The sequence below is a fragment of the Tenrec ecaudatus genome, chromosome 7 (assembly GCF_050624435.1).
Source record: "Tenrec ecaudatus isolate mTenEca1 chromosome 7, mTenEca1.hap1, whole genome shotgun sequence".
Lineage (NCBI taxonomy): Eukaryota > Metazoa > Chordata > Mammalia > Afrosoricida > Tenrecidae > Tenrec > Tenrec ecaudatus.
The window spans coordinates 136,661,305-136,680,937 of NC_134536.1; the positions used below are offsets into that span (position 1 = coordinate 136,661,305).

The window sequence follows — 19,633 nt, forward strand, 5'->3', positions numbered from 1 at the left end:
TCTTGCCAGGAAAAAAAAAACACGGGGCTGAGCACGGGAGGGCTTCAAAACCCCGAGGTGGACCTGTGCACCAGGAAGAAAGGCCTGACAACCTGCCTCTGGAAAAAACCAGTCATTGAAAACTCCTTGGAACGAAGTGACACCCTGACACGTGAGGGGCATGGTGGCATCACGAGCCTGATTTCCTCACTCTGAGAAGCCAGGAGGCTGAGTGGGGAGGTGAGGCAGAGGAAACAGGGCAGCTGGAACACGTTGGGCTGAAGGAGTCAGATGGCTGACTGGAGGCTTGCCATCAGTTGACTCTGGCTCATGGTGCCCTCTTGTGTGCCAGGGTAGAACTGCATGCCACAGGAGTTTTCACAAGTACACCACATAGTAGTTTTCACAAGGCCTTTCTTCGGAGGCGACTCTGGGTGGACTGGAACCTCCAACCCTTCCGGTAGCAGCCAAGCCCTGGCTGCACTGCCGACATACAGAGATGTGTGTGCGGAAGACAAGCGAGTACCAGTACCCAGCCTCCTCGGCCTTAGCCCCAGTCAGATCTCAATTCAAAACACAGCGACTGTGGCATGTAAAAAAAAATTAATCTGATTAATAAACAGCATTAAAAAACAGCAGAAGAAACTAATGAGGGCTTCCAGATTTAGCAAACAGACGCAGGAGAAGGTCTAATTAAGTGTGAATTCCCGATCAACAACAAATAATCGCCACATTAGGGTCAGATACTAAATAGTCACTGTGTATCCGGGGCTCATATTGAACAAGGCATCTTGTAATTTATCTGGCAACCTCTGAAACTAACACAAGAACGGTTTTCTTAATTACCTCAAAATGAGGGAACGGAGATAAAGTGAAGGCAGGTGCGCGGGGGATCGACTGACGCTGCAGCATAATTGACATGAAGCGCATTTGGGATCTAAAGCCAGCCTCTGCTGTGCACAAGGGAAAGCATTCCCGCGCAGTGGCGGGAACCCTGCCTGCTCACCTGGTCTCTGAGCCCCGGGAGGAGCCGCGCGCGAATAGCACCAGCGCCCCCTGGAGAACGACCTGGACACTGCCGCCAGCTGGGCGACTCCAGGGTCCTTAGGTCCAGGGCGTTTCTCTTTACTGATCCCGCCCACCGAAGATGCCAGCACACCTGGGATGTCGCATCTCAGGCCTCTGGAAGGCATCCTTAGGGTTTTCCATGCAAAGCCTTCAAAAGGGACCCCCTTCGCCCTCCACCTGGGTTTCCATTGCAAGTGCACTAACTTTGTGCTTAGGGCTCCCTGCTTTGCGCTGCGTGTTGCGTTCCAGAATTTGTTAAACAAATGCAGCTGAGGCCCGGGAGCGCCCCTGGGCTTCCTTGCTGAGACTTCCTGCAGCTGGAGGTTGCCTGTTCTCTGAGGAACAGGAAACAAATAAATAATCCCAGAGACTAGTCTCCAGTCAAATCCACTGGCCTCGTGTTACACCCAGGGGTGCAGAGGGGAATGGTGCCCGCAGTGTTTTTCAGTGGCTGGTTTTTCAGAAGCGCTTCTCCAGGCCTGCCTTCTGAGCCACCTCTGGATGGATTTGAACAGCCGACCTTAGGATTAGTAGCCGAGAATTTAACTATTTGCACCCCACAGGAAGCATTCGTTTTCCTTTCTTTCCTCCTTCGTTGCTTTTTCTTTTTCTGGGCTGGCTGGAAAACGGAAGGTGTCCTCCTGATAGAACACCTTCATGGAGGTGTAAATAGATGGGAGGATGGGCAGGCCTATCTCCCCAACAGCCACACCCCCAAACCGGTCACCGCTAAGCCCCTGCCACCCTGTGTCAGGGAAGAACTGTGCTCCGTGCGGGTTTTCAACTGCTGGCTTTTCCAGAAGGATCAACCAGGCCTTTCTTTTCAAGGAGCCTCTGGGTGGACTCAGATGCGTTCCTTGTTCACACTACCCAGGGACTCCACCCCAGAGCTTGGGAAAGTCCACAGCAGTTGGTGTCAACCTTGACTGACCAGGTGACAGATGCCCCCAGGACTTCTCAAGACCCCCACGCCCAGGCAGCATGCCAGCCTCCAGGGGGCGGGCGGCTGAGGTGGGGCAGGAATTGCCCTGGAGGGTCCAAGCCCAGCTTTGGTGTGCCCTGAGCACTTAACACAAGATAAACCAAGGACAGCTTTGTCTCTTGTGAGGCTGGAAATGTGGAGGTCACACCACAGGAAACAAGATGTTCCTCTGTAGCTCACTCCTGCTGGCCCCCCAATAGCTCTGCTCTGTGAAGCTGCATCCGGGCAGGCTGGGAGTGGCCCGGCCCATCGCAAGGCTGTGAGCTGAATCAGGTGGGGTTGGAGGGAGCCAGGCTAGGCATGATGTCCGCCGGCCCTCCAGAGCGGCTGTGGGAGTCCAAAAGGGCCGCAGAGCAGCAGAGGGGCTGTTTGAATGAGGTGGCGCTCCTCCGGGGAAATCAAGCCTCAGCTTCTCTCCCATTCCAGGCCAGGTTTTCTCTCTCGGCGCACAGATTCCTAGGCAAAGGACGTGGCTCCATCAGTCAGGCAGTCTGGGCTTCCCTCCCCTCCCCCATGAAGGGCATCCCTCCCAGCATCACTACCCTGAATAGCTCCCAGCCAGTGCTCAGGCCCCATTGCAGCCAGCCTGACACTGACACATAGGGAAGGAGAAGCCCCATGTCCAGCAAAAGCCTGTTTTGGGGGGGCGGGGTTCGTTTTGATCTTACTCTGCAAATGGAGTGCTCGCTGGGAGGTGATGTTTTAAAGCTGAAACATTTGCAACGTCATTCAGGTTATAAACACTCTGCTGACACTTGGTTTTTATCCAAGGGCGGAGCGTGGAATGGTCTCCAAAGCACCGAGGGTGGTCACACAGACCACTATAGGTCACACAGGTGCCACCATAAAGGGCAGACCCTCACAGACACTGAAGCTTGGTGCTCCAAGTGTCTTATTCAAACAAAATCAGAATATTATTAAAGTGTTGGGCGTGATGATGCCATTTCCCAACAGCTGGCAGTCAAGTTCTCAAGGAAGGGGCACTGTTTGCACAAGGCTCATGCAGCCCTTGAGAGGGACCCAGGAAGGGGAAGGCAGGTGGGGCAGAAAGGAAGCTGAGTCAATAGGATCCAGAGGCCAACACAACTCCCCAGGGCAAGCTGGGCAGTGTCCGGCCTCGGGGACCCCGGGGGCATTCCATACCTCAGGGTGGCTGTATTCCTGAATCAGGTTGGGATGAGTCCTGTAAGTTACCCACACTCTCTCGGGAGCAGAGAGCTGAGGGGAGTCAAGGGGGCAGGGACCGGACCTGGACAAGAGACATCAAAGAAACATGTGTGAGAGAAAGGTGATAGGGGGTGGGGAGGGGGGTAAGCTCAGACAACCTGGGCTCTAAGCTCTGTGTCTACCTTCTGTGTGACCTTGAGCAAGCCCCTTGCCCTCTCAGTGCAAGAGGAGGGTTCCAGAGCAGAATCCCCTCTCAGACAACTGCTGGGATGTGGGCCTGCATCAGCTTGGATGGCCTGTAATTTTCAAATTTGACCACATCGTTCTGGGCTGAAGCCCTGTGATGACACCCCAGGGCCACAGGTGAAGCCAAACCTTGTTAGCACAACATCCAGCCAGCTGGACCACAGCCTGTAGACCCTTGGCCAAGTGCACTGCAGTTCTCTGCCTCCCTCCAGCCTCGCAACTGTGACTGTGTGCACTGACGGGGCTGTGTGCTAAATCTGTGCCATCCACGGGGATGTGTCCAGAGGGAGGCTTGTCCTGGACATGGTCATCACCCATACCCCCTGCCATCGAGTTGATGCCCACTCATAGTGACCCCAGCAGGACCCAATTTAAGAGTTCACCAGTAGGGATTCCATGAACTAAACCATCATCTATCCATACCAATGGAAGACGATGGGACCGTTACAAACTTAATAGGGTTATAGTTGACATGGAAATAAGTTACAATAGACATTGAGTTACACAGCCGGCCACAGAATGCCATGCAGTGTACCATACCAGGTCCATAAAAAAAACACGGCAACGGACGACCTGGATTTGGATCCTGGCTCTGCCACCTGCCAACTATATGACGTTGGGCCTGTTACTTAACCTCTCTGTGCACAGTGCTCAGAACACAGTAAGTATTCAGCATGGCGTAGGGGTGAAGTGCTTGGCTGCCGATGGAAAGGCCATTGGTTCAAGACCACCGGCTGTCCTGTCTGCTTCTGGAAGAGCGTGGACGCCTCTGCGGCAGTTCTCATCACTACACCCTATGGGGTTGCTATGAGTCAGCAGGCATTAGATTTTATTTTTAAAGTTTGATCTCTGATTATGTTTACATTTGAGTAGGGAGAAATTCCACAAAATTCCCTCAAAGGGAAGGCTCTCTAATGGTGGCACTGTGGGGAGCCTGATTTGGGTAGCAATTAAGAGGGCTTAGAAGCAGGAAGGAACTCCTTTGGGGGATGGAAGACTTTAGGAAGTCCCTCTGTGTGTCCCTCCTCTTTGAGACCAGCTACCCAATTCCAAGTCTCCCGGAGAAGAGCGTGTTGGCTCTAACCACTGGTCCCTGGACGAAAGGGTCGTGTGCAGCAGACTTGGCTGGAAAGATTGGAGACTTAAGTCCCAGAGATAAGTTATAAGACAGGCCTGACGACTTCCTTCCGATAGACCAGGAACTGGAGACAGACAGTCGGGGCACGACTGTCCCCTAACACACATGGGGTGGCCATGAGCCAGAGGCGACTTGGTGAGGGAAGCTGCTGCGTAAAAGCGCCCACTTGCTGCCATCGAGGTGATGCTGACTCATAGCTCCCCCTGTGGGTTTCTGGGACTTCAACTGTTTACGGGAGCAGAAAGTCTTGGAGCTTCTGGTGGTTTCGAACTGCCGACCATGTGGATGGTAGCCCAATTCGTAATGACTGTACCACCAGGACTCCTTTTTGTAAAATAGAGCTGGCTAGTACAGCCTAACTCAGAGCATGGCCTTGGATATTGGGTTAAAACACACACACACACACACACACACACACATCACACACACACCACCACCACCACCCTTAACACATAGAGCATCTACCCTGCAGCGATCAATTGTCTGGCTCCTCTTCTTGGTTGGCAAGGGTAGCCATGGGGACCAGAGTCTGGCGGGACCACCCCATGGGTGTGACATGGCTCTGGTAATTCCCATTTGGAAGCAAATGAGCAGATTCCCCCTATCCCTGGGTCACTCCTTACTCTCTATCCCTAACCTGTGTGAGCTCCTCTTTCTGGCCTCCTTATCCAGCCTGGAACTGGAGCCCTGGTGGCAGAGGGAGTGACACACTGGGCTGCTAGTCACAAGGGCAGCAGGTGGAGACCACCCATCGCTCCAAGGGAGAAAGAGGAGGCTTTCTATGCCCACAGGGCCAGTCTACTCCATCTACAGGGTCCCCATGAGTCGGAAGGGACTCTACAGCATTGAGTTTGGCTTTTGGCCTTGTCTGGCCTGGCAGTCCTTAGATGGTAGGGATGATTAATGTGCATGGCTGCTGTCTGGGAGGCTGGTGGCTTGAGTGTACCCAGAATAAGGTGACCAGATGTCCCGCTTTGGGTCCTGATTTTTAAGAATTTTTCCGACATCCCTTGGAATTTTTAAAAAGTCCCGATTTTTGGAAAGAATGCACGACAAGCTAGGGTATACGGTTTTTGGCTGCCTTGTGGCTATTTTACCAGGATATGAGTTTTATCAATGGTGTCCCGCTGGTGTCCCATTTTATCAATGTTAAAATCTGGTCACCTTAACCCAGAAGTGCCGAGGAAGAAAGCCCTGACAATCTATTTCCAACACGATGGAGCACGATTCTACTCTGAATCGTGAGTCCGAGTCAGTCCCAAGGCCACCAGTCACCTGGCCTTCGAAGCAATGGACTTGGGGTTGCTTAAGATCATCAATCAGTAAAAGGCCTCCTGGCAGTTTCACAACCTGGCAACAGCACCTCCCACAGTTCTGGATGTCAGCTAGCTGACTTTCATCCAGGCCTACTTGGGGAGGCTGCACAGGTTCAGCAGCCAACGGAGCTCCTGTGAATGGCATGGCTCCCCATATGCCCATGGCTTGGACGGTCCCAGTCCTAAAATCAAGAGACCCAGGGATGACCCTGGCTCTCAGATAATCCCCAGTACTCCTATCCATGGGAGTCCTGTCGTATTTCCATGCACAGATTTGTCCCTGAGCCCCAACAATAGGATCCAGAGGCAGATGAGGGAAAGTCCTGGGGCTGGAAACTAGAGGACAGAAGAAGGATATTCCTGACTACAGAGCCCATCCCCGACTGCACTCTTGACAAAAGATAGTTGCTCTGACAATCCCCTCCCCCACCACCCACAAAAGGCCTACATGCCCAGGCACCTTTGGCTACCAGAGTGTTATAGTTAGGTTTTATGGGCCAACATGGCTTCCGTAGGAACATGTAGGCAGAGTTTAGCATGCCAATCAGGTTGCAGCTTGATTGGAGGGTGACTGAGATAAATGACTTGTTGAAGGGGGTGGGTGTCTCTCTCTCTCTCTTTCACCTTCACCTTCCTGTTAATGAGCTATTTTGAGCCACCTGATGGCAGCCAGAGCTGCACCCACTGGCCTGTGATCTTCCTACATTCTGCATCATTGCATGAGTCTAAAGAGGGATTTATGGACTAGTATTGAACTATAGACTTGATCTGGACTGGACTGGGATGTTTTCTTTTTTTTTTCTTCTTTTTTTGTATTTTATTTTATTTTATTAAAAAACATTTTATTAGGGGCTCATACAACTCTTATCACAATCCATAGGGATGTTTTCTTAAGATACCATTCCTCTTTGATATCAAACTCTTTCTTATACATATATGAGTGTCCCTGGGTTTGTTTCTCTAGTCAGCCCTGTCTAACACTCAGAGTGATCTTCTGACCATTGTCTTTCAAACTACTGGGACCCCAGTTGGGACAGGAACAACCAGGAAGGTTTCCCAGAATGCTCTGCGGGTCTTTGTGACCAATACAGGCTTGAAGTACAGCCGTGCACAGCTGGGATCTGTCCCATTCAGAGAGCGTTTTGGTCATTGGTACAATAAATATCACACTTGTTTCACCGTCTTACGTGAAGCACAATTAAACTCTTCTTCAATAAGGTGTGTTTGCATTTGAGTTTAAATCATGTGAACAAAGTACAATGCTTTATGCTGAAGCTCAAGGTTTCCTGGCTTGACAGTTTTGAGGCAGGCTTTTTGAGTTTGGGAGTGTGTGCGTGCACCTTGGATAGCAATGTTAGGGTTCAGTATAGGTTTGGCTTAGGTGGAGTTCCAAGATGATCAAATTAGTATGCTTATTCTTGTGTTTGATCTAACGTTCCATTTGGGAAAGCTTGAAAGTTGAGGTTCAAGTATAGTTATCCCCAGAGCCCAGTAGGCAGCACTTAATAGGTGCTCAATAACGTTAAGTGATTAAATCACAGACCGTATGATAGTCCTTGAAGGAGGCCTAGATCGCCGAGGGCTTTTCATTGTTTGCTGACATCGGTTTGGAGTCCTAACCTGTTGAGGGTCGTGTAGTAGACACATGGTCTATTTTGATTTTTTTTCAAGATCTTTTCTGTACAGAACTTTAGAGGTTGGCGTCCGGGCCTTATAGAACCTCGGTCCATACTAATTGTTGAGGCCTTATCATACATCCTGGAGCCCTGGTGGTGTCACTGGGCTTCTAATCATAAGGTCAGCAGTTCAAAACCACCAGCTGCTCCGAGGAAGAGAGACGAGGCTTTCCTTTTCCTGTAAAGAGTTCCGGACTTGGAAACCACAGGGGCAGTTTCTAACCTGTCCTACAGGGTTGTTATGAGTCAGCATCGGCTCGATGGCTGTGAGAGTTTTGGCTTTTTTTTTTTTTTATTATTATACATTCTATCCTCTCCTAAGCAACTCACAGAGTTGATTTCCTTTTAGGCTCACAAGAACCATATGAGTTGGTATCATCTCCATTTTGCAGGTCAGGGAATGGAGGCTCAGAGAAACCAAGGGTGTTAACCACGATCTCTGAGCCAGAAGGTGGCAGTGCAAGGCCTTATGCCAGGAGGTTCTGATCCCAAAGTCCATGTCCTGACCCCCACTCCATGCTGACTCCCCCTCTCCTCGAGTCCTCGGTGCAATCGAGGAAACACTGGCCATACTGACTGGGCTCGGCCGCTGAGTTTTCTGGATCGTGGATGTCGTGGGAAGCCTCTCCTGCAGCCATTTGTCTTGGGTTTGTTCTTCTTGAAAACCTTGCTCATCCAGTTCGAATCTTCGGCAGGGCTCTCCCTGGGAAAGGAGAAGAAACGGGGGTTTATTACCGGGCTGGCCTGTGCAGGGACATCACTGGAGGACAAAGGGGCGTGGACCACCTCGAGTGACACTAGCATGACTGTGTGTGGGGAAGTTTGTGCCGTGTCCCCAGCTTACATCTATGAATATACCCACAAGGAGGCAACTTGATGCTTGTTACATTTTGAACCTTCTGGCGTGCTCTGGCCAGCGCTCCCGTTGTTCCCCGTTTGCAGTGACCTTCAAACCAGGTCGCTCGTTTGTTTGCACAGTGTTACAAGCACACCGCGTGGCCCACAGTGCTGCTGGCGCACTGTGTCAAAGGGTCTGGTGCTTGGGCTCCAGTACTGTGGCAGGTGGCATTTGTGGACCTGTCCCAATAACTTCCATGAGCAGAAGCAGCAATTAAGGGAAAAGGAGAAACCACTGTACAGGCTGCAGCTCAGCCAGTCATGATGCTATGTAATGCTGCTAGTCTTGCAAGAATAATGAGTTTACAAAACTCATTTGGGTGCTAGTGTTCATATAGACTAGGAAACATTACATTTGCAATGATATTTGGCACATACTGTTGTAGCGTTAAAATTGCTAGTAAACATTCCTAAGGGTTCCCTGTGGCCTGGCATGGGAGCAGGTCCATGGGAGAGGGTGACACTCAGCTTAGTGGCCCACTGGCACTGTGTCCTCTGACACCAGCGCCCTACTCCAGCTCAGAAGGCAGCTATGTAGTACTGTGGTGCTCAACAGGCGCCCGGGTGGAGTAGTGACTACACGTGGGGCTGCTAACGGCAAGGTCAGCAGTTCCAAACCGCTGGCCACTCTGTGGAAGGACAACAGGGATTTCAACTTCCTTACAGAGGTACAGTCTCGGGAACCCACAGAGAAGTTCTACCCTGTCCTATAGGGTCACTAGGAGTCGGCGCCAACTTGATGGCATTGGGTTTTAGTGGTGCTTGACCCTGGCTGGTTGGCACGGTGCCCCAGGGAACTCTGTTTCCGCCATCCTTGAATATTTGCCTAGGTAACATCAGGCCAATGAATCCGTCAACACTCAGGCTTTTCATTCAACTCACTGCCATTAAGCCGGTCCCAACTCACAGTGACCATGTGGACAGAGTAGAACTGTCCCTTGGGGGGTGCGAGACTTTAAATTTTTACAGGAGTCGACACCCTCATCTTTCTCACAAGGAACAGTTGGTAGGTTTGAACCTCTGACCTTGTGGTTAGCAGCTCGATAATGTGGTCCACTATGCCACCTGGGTTCCTAGACCTTAACACAAACCACAAACTCACTGTCATCCAGTCAATGCCAACTCAGCGATTCTATCAGATAGGATAGAATTGCCTCTCTGAGTTTCCAAGACTAACTCTATGGGAGTAGAAAGCCCCTTCTTTCTCCCATGGAGAGGATGATGGTTTTGAACTGCTGACCTTACAGTTAGCAGCCCAATGTGGTGTAACCACTACACACCCGGATTCCTTCTAGACCTTTATACAGTAATGTGTAAATGCATTAAAATTTAAATTATGTGAACAAATGAATATTGTATGCCTAAGCTCAACATAATTAAGCTTATAGAAATCCTTTCCAAAAGTTGTATAGTGAAATTCATAGTTAATGTGGGGAATAGGCATATTTTAATATATGTGAGATGGGACAGGAAGTGAAAACATGAAAAGGGAAAATAAGCCAGGCCTTGTTCTCTTGACACCTGGACTACGGCCCAAACCACCCCAAGCTGGCAGGATAGGACTGGAGGGGAGACACCCAATGCCTTCTTCTCTAAACCTCGGGTCTCCTGCTGGTACTTCTGCTGACGGACCCCACAAGCATCCCGATAGCAAGGGAGCCTGGGGAACTCAGTCCCCATTCAGATCCCAGGGCACTTTTGTAATTACAGGTATACTTCCAAGATATTGCCAAGTTCAGTTCCAGGGGACTGCGATAGGGAGTCCCTGCCAATAAAACTGTTTTAAAGAGAGAGAGAGCGTTACAGTCTCAGAAGCCCACAGGAGCAGCCCCACCTTGCTGAGCAGGGTGGCTATGTGTCAGAACTGCCTGGATGGCAGTGGCCGTTGAGTCCTGGGAGGTCAGTGGGTTAAGCATTGGGTGCTAGCCGAAAGGCCAATGGTTCAAACTCACCAGCCCCAGCAAGGCAGGAAGAAGAGGCCACCTGTGCTTACAAAGATGTACTGTCTTGGAGCACCCTAAGGAGTACCTCTGCTCGGTTTTATAGGGTCGTTATGAGTCAGAATCCACTCAGAGCCAGTGGCTTCCGGTCTTAGTCCATTCAGTATGCCATCACATCAGGAAAACGAGAACATGACCACCTTCTTGTGAGGGGGACCAAAACATGACAGGGAGCCGGCAGGTGAGCGCATGCTCCTGGGAAAAGGATGTCGGTAGACATGCTTCGTGCGGAGTTCCCAAGAACCCTCCCTTGGTGGAACCTGCGTGAAGTGCAGTGAAGCAGGGTGCGCTGCAGCGGGGTGCTTGTGTAGGGACAGACATTGGGGTGTGCACGGTAAGAAAGAGGCACGTTCCAGGCACGAGTGCTGACCTAGGACTACGGGACGTTTCCCTCCTGCTGGAAGGAGCCTTAGTGGTGACACAGAAAGAGAGGCAGCTTGCACCCATCTGCCGTGCCATGGGAACGGATGTGGGGGTTCGCTTCCATGAAGATGACAGCCTGGGGCCCCTAAGGAGCCGGGACACTCTGCTCTGTCCTGTAGGGGCTGCTATGAATCAATCATCTTGGATTCCTGAGCCCTGGGTGTGGCTGTTGGTTTTTTTTTTATCGTGCTGGTAGAAAATCATTTGAACTCAGGGGAACCGCGGCGAGCACCTTGTCCCTTGGTGCCACACAGAGTTAAGCACTCTACAGGGAATTGGAAGTTTGGTGGGTTGAGCCCACCCCCAGGCCAGGCAATTTAAACAGTACCAGCCTTCAAACCCTGCGAGGGGCAGGTCTACTCTGCATGCTTGGCATCACCGTGGGCCCGGCCCACGTGGGCAGCAGCAACAGGTCTTTGGTCTGTTTGTTTGTTTTTGCTTTGTTTTAAGAGAGCCCTTCACTTCATACTAGGGGCTTCCAAAGGACTGTGAAAAACGGATCGAAAAGAAGGTGGACTCAAGTGGATTGCGATGACTGCAGGCTCTTTGGAATGCGATTAAACTACTGGACTGCAGGAAATGGGAATCATGGGTCAATCAAACTGTTTTACAAAGAAAAAGATCACGGAAAACGTCCACAAACGTTTTGGCTCCATACTGCAGAGAGGCTACCTGAGGCTAGGATGTGGACTGCCTGCAAAGTCTCTGGAATGGAGAGTAACCTATGAGGGGGAGGGGGGACAACGAGAGGGAGCACATTATCCCAGGAGCTTAGAGAAGCAGCATCCTCGGTGTGAAAGAAGGGATTGGAACAGAATGACACTGCTGGCAGGAATGGGCTCATTGGCCATGCATTTCCCTCACGGAAGGAGGAGGGAGGAGGGGCTGGTGTGGTGGGCAAAATGTAAAGGGGTGGACTGTCACCACACCAACTCGAATGTGATCCCATTGTTCCCAGGGGCAGCAAAAGAGATGGAAAATCCCACTGCGCTGGACATCCCGGCAACCCTGACCCCAGGAACGTACTGTGAAGCACTTTTGGAAGAAGAAACTTACGTCACACAAGGCTTGCCTGCGGTCTCCTTTGCCTGCACCGGAGGCTTGGCGCTTCGGGGGTCAGAGGCAGCGAGGGGAGCTACAGCCAGAAGTAAAATTACAGCATTGATGAGTGAGACTGGACTGAGGGAGGAGCACATGCGTATTGAGATGAGAGCATTTGACAACAGTAAATAACCTTCCCGTTCTCTTGTCAGGTTTTCGGGTTTGATGGAGACTCGGGGCAGCAGCATCTATAGGCGAACCGAGGCCTGACCCTGGCAATAACACGATAACCAATTCCCATACCAGTAAGAGTCTTGTTAGGGGAAGTATGCAGGGAAACAGAAGCCGGACCTTGCAGCACCTGCGCTCATACACGGTTTTTATTTGGAATTGAGACTATTAATAGCTCTAGGTCCATTGTCCTCAAATAATCTCTGCAGGTCTTCAGTGAGTATGGGGATATTTCCTAGGATTTTTTGCCCTTCCTCCACTCACCTTCAAGGTCATCCCTAAATGACTAATGAGAACAAACCCCAGGGACGCTCGGCTCCACCAAAGCCCCACCAAACCAAAACTCAACTCATGGCCATTGAGGCAATGCCAACTGGTCGCGACCCTATAGAACAAGATAAATCTGCAGAACGGCCCCCTTGGAGTTTCTGATACTGAAACCCTTTATGGAAGTAGAATGCCCTATTTTTCACTCTCGGAGTAGCTGGTGGTTTTGAACTGCTGACCTTGCAGATATTTCAGCCCCGTTGAGTAATCACTATGCCACCAGGGCTCCTTCCAAAGCCCCACAGAGGTTCTGAAGTGTCAGTGCTGAGGCTCAGCAGGAGGTCACAATAGGCTTTAGTAACCTCAGCCCTGTTGACCGTGAGAGCCAGATCACGTTCTGCTGTCGTACTGTTCTGTGCACTGTGGGGTGTCTAGCAGCACCCCTACCCGGCAGAGAGCCTCACTCAATGAGCCTGTGGTGGGGCTCAAGGATTTTCATTTCTAACACATTCCCAGGTGAGGCTGCTGCAGTTGCTACCCACTAGGTGCCAGTAGTACACAGTTAGCTACGTGCTAGTCTGATCGATGTGACAACCAAGAACGCCTTCAGGCATTGCCAAAGGTTTCCTGGGGGTGGGGGTGGTACCCTGTTGAGAGCCACTGAGCTATGGGCTCCCTCTGTGAAAGTAGACATGAATAAGGGGCATCAATGCAGGGCCCAGGATTGCCAGTGAGTTTGGTTTGGGTTTAGGAACCTCTATGTCAGGGGTCTCTACCTTCCTAATGCCATGACCCTTTCATACAGTTCCTCATTGCGGTGACCCCCAACCATACAATTATTTTCGCTGCTACTTCATCACTGTCATTTTGCTACTGTTATGAATCAGGTGACCCTTGTGAAAGGGTCATTCGACCCCCAAAGGGGTCGCAACCTACAGGTTGAGAACCGCTGCTCTATAGGGTTGCTGTGTGCCCCAATCAACTCGATGGCAGTGGGTTTGTGGGTTTGGTTTGGGACTAACCCCAACACCATACTCAGTGCCACCGAGTCGATTCTGTAGGACAGTAGAACTGTCTGGGGAGTTTCTGAGACTGTACCACTTTACAGGAGGAAAACCCTCTTCTTTCTCCCGGGTGCAGCTGGTGGTTTCGAACTGCTGACCTTCCAGTTAGCAGTCCATCGAGTAACCCACTAGCCACCAGGGCTCGGGAATGAGCAGACATCAATTACTGTTTCCTGGTGGCAGCCTGTCCTCAGAACAGACCAAGTGGCTAGAGCAAACTCTGGTAGCCTCCGAAGGCATGGCTGCCAGCCACGGCGAAGTTACAGTGTGAGACCCACGAGAAGGCGCACTGGTCCAGACCTGGGGGCTCCTCTGGCTCCGGTCCCTGTACAGGCGGCTGTGCAGGTGCTGCCGAGGGAGAACACGGGGACGACGCCGGCACTGCTCCCACAGTCGCAGGCCCCAGGGGTGGCTTGGGTGCTGAAGGTCTGCGTGGTGTTCCAAAGGGCTGCATGTGCTCCTGTGGGGACACAGGTGAGCACTCAGGCAGCGTCAGGGGCTGCTGCAGTGAGTCAGACGTCAAGTTCGACGGTAACCGAATAGCAGCGGGTGATCCAGGCAGGACGGGGGAGAGAGGTGGCAAGTCGGTTGGAGAAGGTGAAGAAGGTGCCAGTGGTGATGCAGGGGACTGCTCACGTGGAGAGGCAGGCGGTGAAACCGGGGACTCCCGTGTGCATTCAGGAGTCTGTGAGCTATGGGCCCCCTTGCCATTCCCGCCTTTGGGAGGCGACGGTGAGTGCAGGGGTGTGTCTCCTTCCAGGCAGGGGTGCTGGGTTTGGAGGTGTGGCTGTTCAGGGCATTCATTGCCAAGGGCGAGTTCTATCTGGCAGTAGACTTCTACCCGGGGGAAGATCACTCTCTTGGAGGGAGAGTTAATGTACGCGGCATCTAGGAAAGATAAAAACAGAGGTCATAAGGAGGGCTACGGACCCCTAGCATCAGCATGGTGCTCGCAAGAAACGCTTTTCCAGGTCCATTTAAAGTTGTTCTAGTTTTGAATATTTCCAGCTTTTCTACTGATTTTTAAAAAATATGTTTTATTTGGTCATTGTTGTTAGTCTGTTTTTTAAATGTTTTTCTGGACATGAAATCCAGGTAGGTAAATCTAGAGAGATGGTAATGGGATTAATTGTTCCTGGGGGGGGGTGTAAGGGGAGGCTAGGGGAAAATAGGGAGTTAATGATGATAATAAGAATGAAGAATATGTTCTAGAACTGAAAAAAGAAATACTTTTCCGGATGATTTTCAGAAGCAGGATTGGTGGTGTTCACCTTGAATTTACATCTGAATGTACTTGAATTCATATGGAGAACTGGATCGTGATACAAGAGTAAAAGAGTTTTTCTACAACGTAATCAAAATGATAGATTATGAACTCAAATATCAAAATGTGAACCAACTGTCTCTTCACCTGGCCTCCCTCTGGGTCTGCACATTGCTAGAGGCGGTGCTCTCTAACTCTTCCAGGCCTAGCAGGTTGCGAGTTGGGCTGCTAATCACAAGGTCAGGAGTTCAAAACCACCAGCCACTCTGAGAGAGAGAAATAAGGCTCTCTACTCTCATACCAAGTTGGGGCTGTTCTCCGTTGTCCCATAGGGTCACTGTGAGTTAGAAAGGGCCTGACTGACGGCAGCGGGTTTTGAGCAAGCTTCCCTGATGAATTTTGTGTTCCTGTATTTGGAACAAGGCGGGGCATGGTTTGACCACCCCTGAGGGACTCCAAGTAGGTTCCCTTTAGATCTTCTTTGAATTGGGGGGGACAACAAGCAGGGGTAAGATCAAGGCTGCCGAGCAGATGGGGCCGGGTTTCCCCATAAAATTATCATCAGACACCCTCACCACCTTCGCAGAATGAACAGGGCGTCGTCAGAGGAAGCAGTCTCTCAGTACAACCGTCTCGGCCATTTCTTCTCACCGATGCGGCTTTGAATGTTCTGAAAATTTCTTCCCAAGAAGCCCTGTGATTATCCTGTTTCCTCTGAGAAAAATCTGGCACGAGGACTGGCCCCTTGAGAATCCCATGACAGTTACTATGACCTTCGGAGCTGGTCTGCCTGCCTTGACTTCACTGAGGCGGCCTCGCAGACGCCCCTCCGTAGCTGCCCCTTTGGTTAGAAGTCTTCTGAAGGCTCTGTAAGGAGACCTAGACAAGCGCATTACTGGTCAACGTGTCCACAGCCACCCACTGAGGGCAGGGACACGCTTTGTTTGGAATAAACCTGTGCAGGGAAGACCTGGAACCCTGGTAGCGACACTTTTTGACTCACCCTCATATCAACTCCCCTGCTTAACAGTTGGTTTATTACTGAGCCTCTGAGCATGCACCGGTCACTGTGACACACAGGGGAATATGAGCAAGCACGATGGGTCCTTACTTCTTGGCGCTGACAGTCTAGTGGGGGGCGGGGCAGTTTGTCTGTAAATCTGATGTTCTAACCCATCACGTGTTGAAAATCCGGAAAACGAACTGAACAGATGCTTCACTGACAAAGATATGTGGACGGCACATGAGAAACTGCTCAAGCTCATGAGTCATTACGGAAACGTCAGTGGAAACAACAATCAGCTGCGAAGCCATTAGAGTGGCTGAGACGTTTAAAAGGCTCATCATACCAAGTGTTGGCGAGAATGTGGAGCCCTGGTTGCTGGCGGAATGTAGAATGGTGCAGCCCACTGTGAAAAGCAATTTGGCAGTTCCTTCAATAGCTACCAGTATACAGCTGCCCAAGGGCCCTGTGGTCCTGAAATGAAGAAGGCCCACATCCATAAAGAGGAAGGTGGGCCTTTTCCTAGCAGCTTTGTTTATCGTTGCCCAAACTGGAAATAAACCTAAGCATCATTAGCAGGGGCTGTGCCTATGACAGGGAAGGCCATTCAGCAGGAAAAAGGAGTGAGTCACACAGCAACGTGGATGGACCTCAAAATACTTAGGCTGAGCGAAAGAAGCCAGAGGAAAAATGCATACTATGGATTTATATGAAACTCTGGAAAATGCACAGTGATGGCAAATGGAAGAGAGACAGCTTGAGGCTGGGATGGGGTGGTGGATAGGATTGGGCAGAAAGGACCTTGGGGTGATGGGTTGTTCCCTCTCTTGATGTGGAGTTGGCTCCTTGGGCATGTCTAAACAGCCCCTGGTGAGAGGGAAGCAGGCAGGGTGTGGAGGAGGGAGAGAAGGAGGTGGGCGGAAAGGAAGGCCTGGACCAGCATGCCTGGCGCTGGGTGATATTAGATCCTGAGCTCCAGCCTCACTCAACAGCCAAGTCCACAGGTCTATGCGGGGAATGCGGATTTTCAAGCACGACAGTGGGCAGTGCCCTTCCCTTTGGCAGCAGGGGAGGCCAAGGTGGATGGAGTGACTCACGTGGCAGCAGGAATAACTAATTGGGTGATGTGAGTCCGTGCTCTGGGAGGGAGGAGAGAAAGGACAGGAGGACAATGTGAGTGCAAAAGGGAAGCCGACACCCTGAGGGTGTGGCTTCCTGCCTGAGCTGACACCCACCCGGAAGCAGGGACATGGGCCTGGGGGCTGCTCTGGGTGGGACCTGCTCTGTCCCCAGGTAGAGGGGGTGGGGGTGGAGGTGGGGGGAGGACGAGTGCCGCCCTGGGCACCTACAGACATTTCTCAAGGTGCCGCCGTTGGTCCTGCCCCATCTGGTGTCAGGAGAAAGAATCAGTCCCACCACATCCAAGATGTCATTGGTGGACGAGGACAGAGTTTGGTAGCCAATGTGAGACATCCCTTTCCTTCTGATTTGTGTCTGTCCCTGCTCGCAGTGATGGCTTCCAGGGCCGTTAGGAAAACCTCCAGTTTTGGTGGCTGAATAAATTGGACAGGATATCCATAATGGTTGTACAACATGAAGAGGGTCGTCGACGGCACTGATTTATACTTGTAGAAGTTGTTGAGTTGGAGAATGTTTCGTTGTGTATATTTTTGCCACAATTAAAAAAAATAATTGGGAATAAAAAAAGAAAAATAATACGTGAATCACAATGGGTACAAGGAAGAAGAAAATGTCCTAAAAGTGATTGTGGTGACTGTACAACTCTTCTTGATCTGACTGAACTATGGAATTAAATGATTTGTGGATGAAGTGTCAATAAAATTGTTTTAAAAACAAAGGAAACCTCCATTTTTGATGGATGTCTGAAATACTATCATCAGCCTATCACAGGGCTTCGAATGCGTTCATTCGAACCCCTTTGAGCATTTGCATTGTATTTGCAGGTGCCCTCCCTGCTGAGTGCTTGCAGTGTACCCCAGATATAGCAAGACAGCATCTACAAGTGAACATCAAACCCACACGGGGGTCTTGTTAAAGGGATGCACAGAAGGCCCACCTGGGGATCTTATTAAACTGGAGGTTCTGATTCACTGAAAAGGCAAATTTCCCGCAGGAGACCAAACTGGAATGAAACTGGACCCCAATCTTGGAATTTCGTCTTTGGGTTTAGGACTGCCGTTTGTATCTGTCAACAAGTCCACCAGTGTTAGCCGGATGTAAACCAATCACACGAGCTGAGGGGGGAAGGCTGGGGTGAGCGGGCTGTGGATTTCCAGAGGGTGGCTGGAATGAGACAAGATGCTGAGCAACGCCTGGGTAGTTTTCCTGCAGTGGGAAAGGATTTCTCAGGAAGATGGGTGTGGCAGGTGTGAAGGCAGCCAGGTAGCCAAACTGTAACCAGAGGCAGGAAGGGGGTTCTGAGGGCAGTGTCTACCTACCAAGTCCGGGTACCCTCCCAAACTGCAACTCCCCAACACGTACCACCACTGATGAAGAAGAGTGGAGAGGGAGCCCCAGCTGGTGGCAAAAGGACCCCAAACCCTGGCCCATTTCTCCTTTTCACAGACTCTATAGGTGAGGGCCCTTCTCCAATCTCCAGAGACATCCATTGGATCAGTTACCCACCATCAGAAGGAGCAGGGGCGGGGGTGGGTGGGTGGTGGTGGCTAGGACCTAATACCCGGATGCTGTCGTTAGCAACTACCATGTGCTTGAGCATTGTGCTAAGTAAGGGCTGTATATGATTGGACTATTGGATTGATGTATATGAGGATTCTTCCATCCTCACAATAAAATTCTGAAGTATGTTCCACACATAACCCCTTTTTACAGATCAGGGCCCTGGAGATCCGTCACTTGCTCAAGATCACCAGGTAATAGGTCTCAGGATTGAGGATACAAACCCCCTTCACAGATTTGGAAACGTAGACCCAGAGAGCAAACGTGATTTTCCTGAGGTCAGGGAGCTTGGAGAGGTATAGATCCCAGTGGTGGCATGTTATGTCAAAAATGACACATATGAAGCCAGGTGTGAACATGGGAGAAAGCTTATAACACCAGGGAAATACTCTTTGATCTAATCAATCCTTTTTCGGGGGTAGGTTCTAAGCTGTTCATTGTAAATAGGGAAAAGCTTCCCTCCTCCCCTTTTAACAAAGAAGAGCCTTTCTGAGCCTCTAAAGCGTTCCGGTCTCAGTAGCCCACAGGGGCAGTTCTACCCTGTCTTATAGGGTTACTATGAGGCAGAATCAAAGAGGTTTGTCCTAGCTATCTTGAAATGTTTAATATGTTCCTTCAGCCCTGATAGCGTAGGGCACAGGGGGTGGAGCCCAAACCAATCTCAGGGCAAAGAATCTTCCCTTCGATTTGTTGATTGAAATGTCCCTCAAAGTTTTAACCAAATGCAAACCAATCACACTAGCTCTCTACCAACACTTTGGTTTATCAGAAGAGAAAACAGTGACATGCCATTGGAAGTCTCCAGGGAGAAATGAACTGTGCGGTCCCCCAAATATAGTTTTAAAATCATAGGCATACAGCTGGTTCTCACCATTCTCAGTGCTTACGCTCCATGGAGTCCTGGGAACACAGAATTAGCAAATCCTCAGCCACTGTTTGGGGAGTTGGGTTCCTGAAAGCCTCTGGTCACATTTTCACTCAACCAATCAGCATTGCCTAGTTTTGTGTGTGCTTCTGTTTAAAAACATTCTATATGTTGGATATAACTGATGTATGGTTTGTAACAGGAGCCCCCAGTAAAATGATTAAAAAAAATTTTTTTTGAGAAAAAGATTGCTTTGATTCTGATGCCGACTTCATTGTAGACCCGGCCGACAGCGAGCTCTTATTC

The 19,633-nt window shown here is 50.6% G+C and overlaps 1 protein-coding gene across 1 annotated transcript in view; it reads right to left on the bottom strand.

Moving 5' to 3' along the window:
• The window catches only part of PNPLA1 (patatin like domain 1, omega-hydroxyceramide transacylase), a 64,757-nt gene that overhangs the window by 1,610 nt on the left and 43,514 nt on the right, over positions 1-19,633 (bottom strand). Inside the window, exons 6-9 of the mRNA XM_075553809.1 lie at positions 13,796-14,383; positions 11,949-12,027; positions 8,150-8,275; positions 3,146-3,278 (exon numbers count right to left, since the gene is read on the bottom strand). Of these exons, the coding sequence (XP_075409924.1) occupies positions 3,146-3,278; positions 8,150-8,275; positions 11,949-12,027; positions 13,796-14,383 (926 nt within the window). The remainder of the gene's footprint in view (positions 1-3,145; positions 3,279-8,149; positions 8,276-11,948; positions 12,028-13,795; positions 14,384-19,633) is intronic.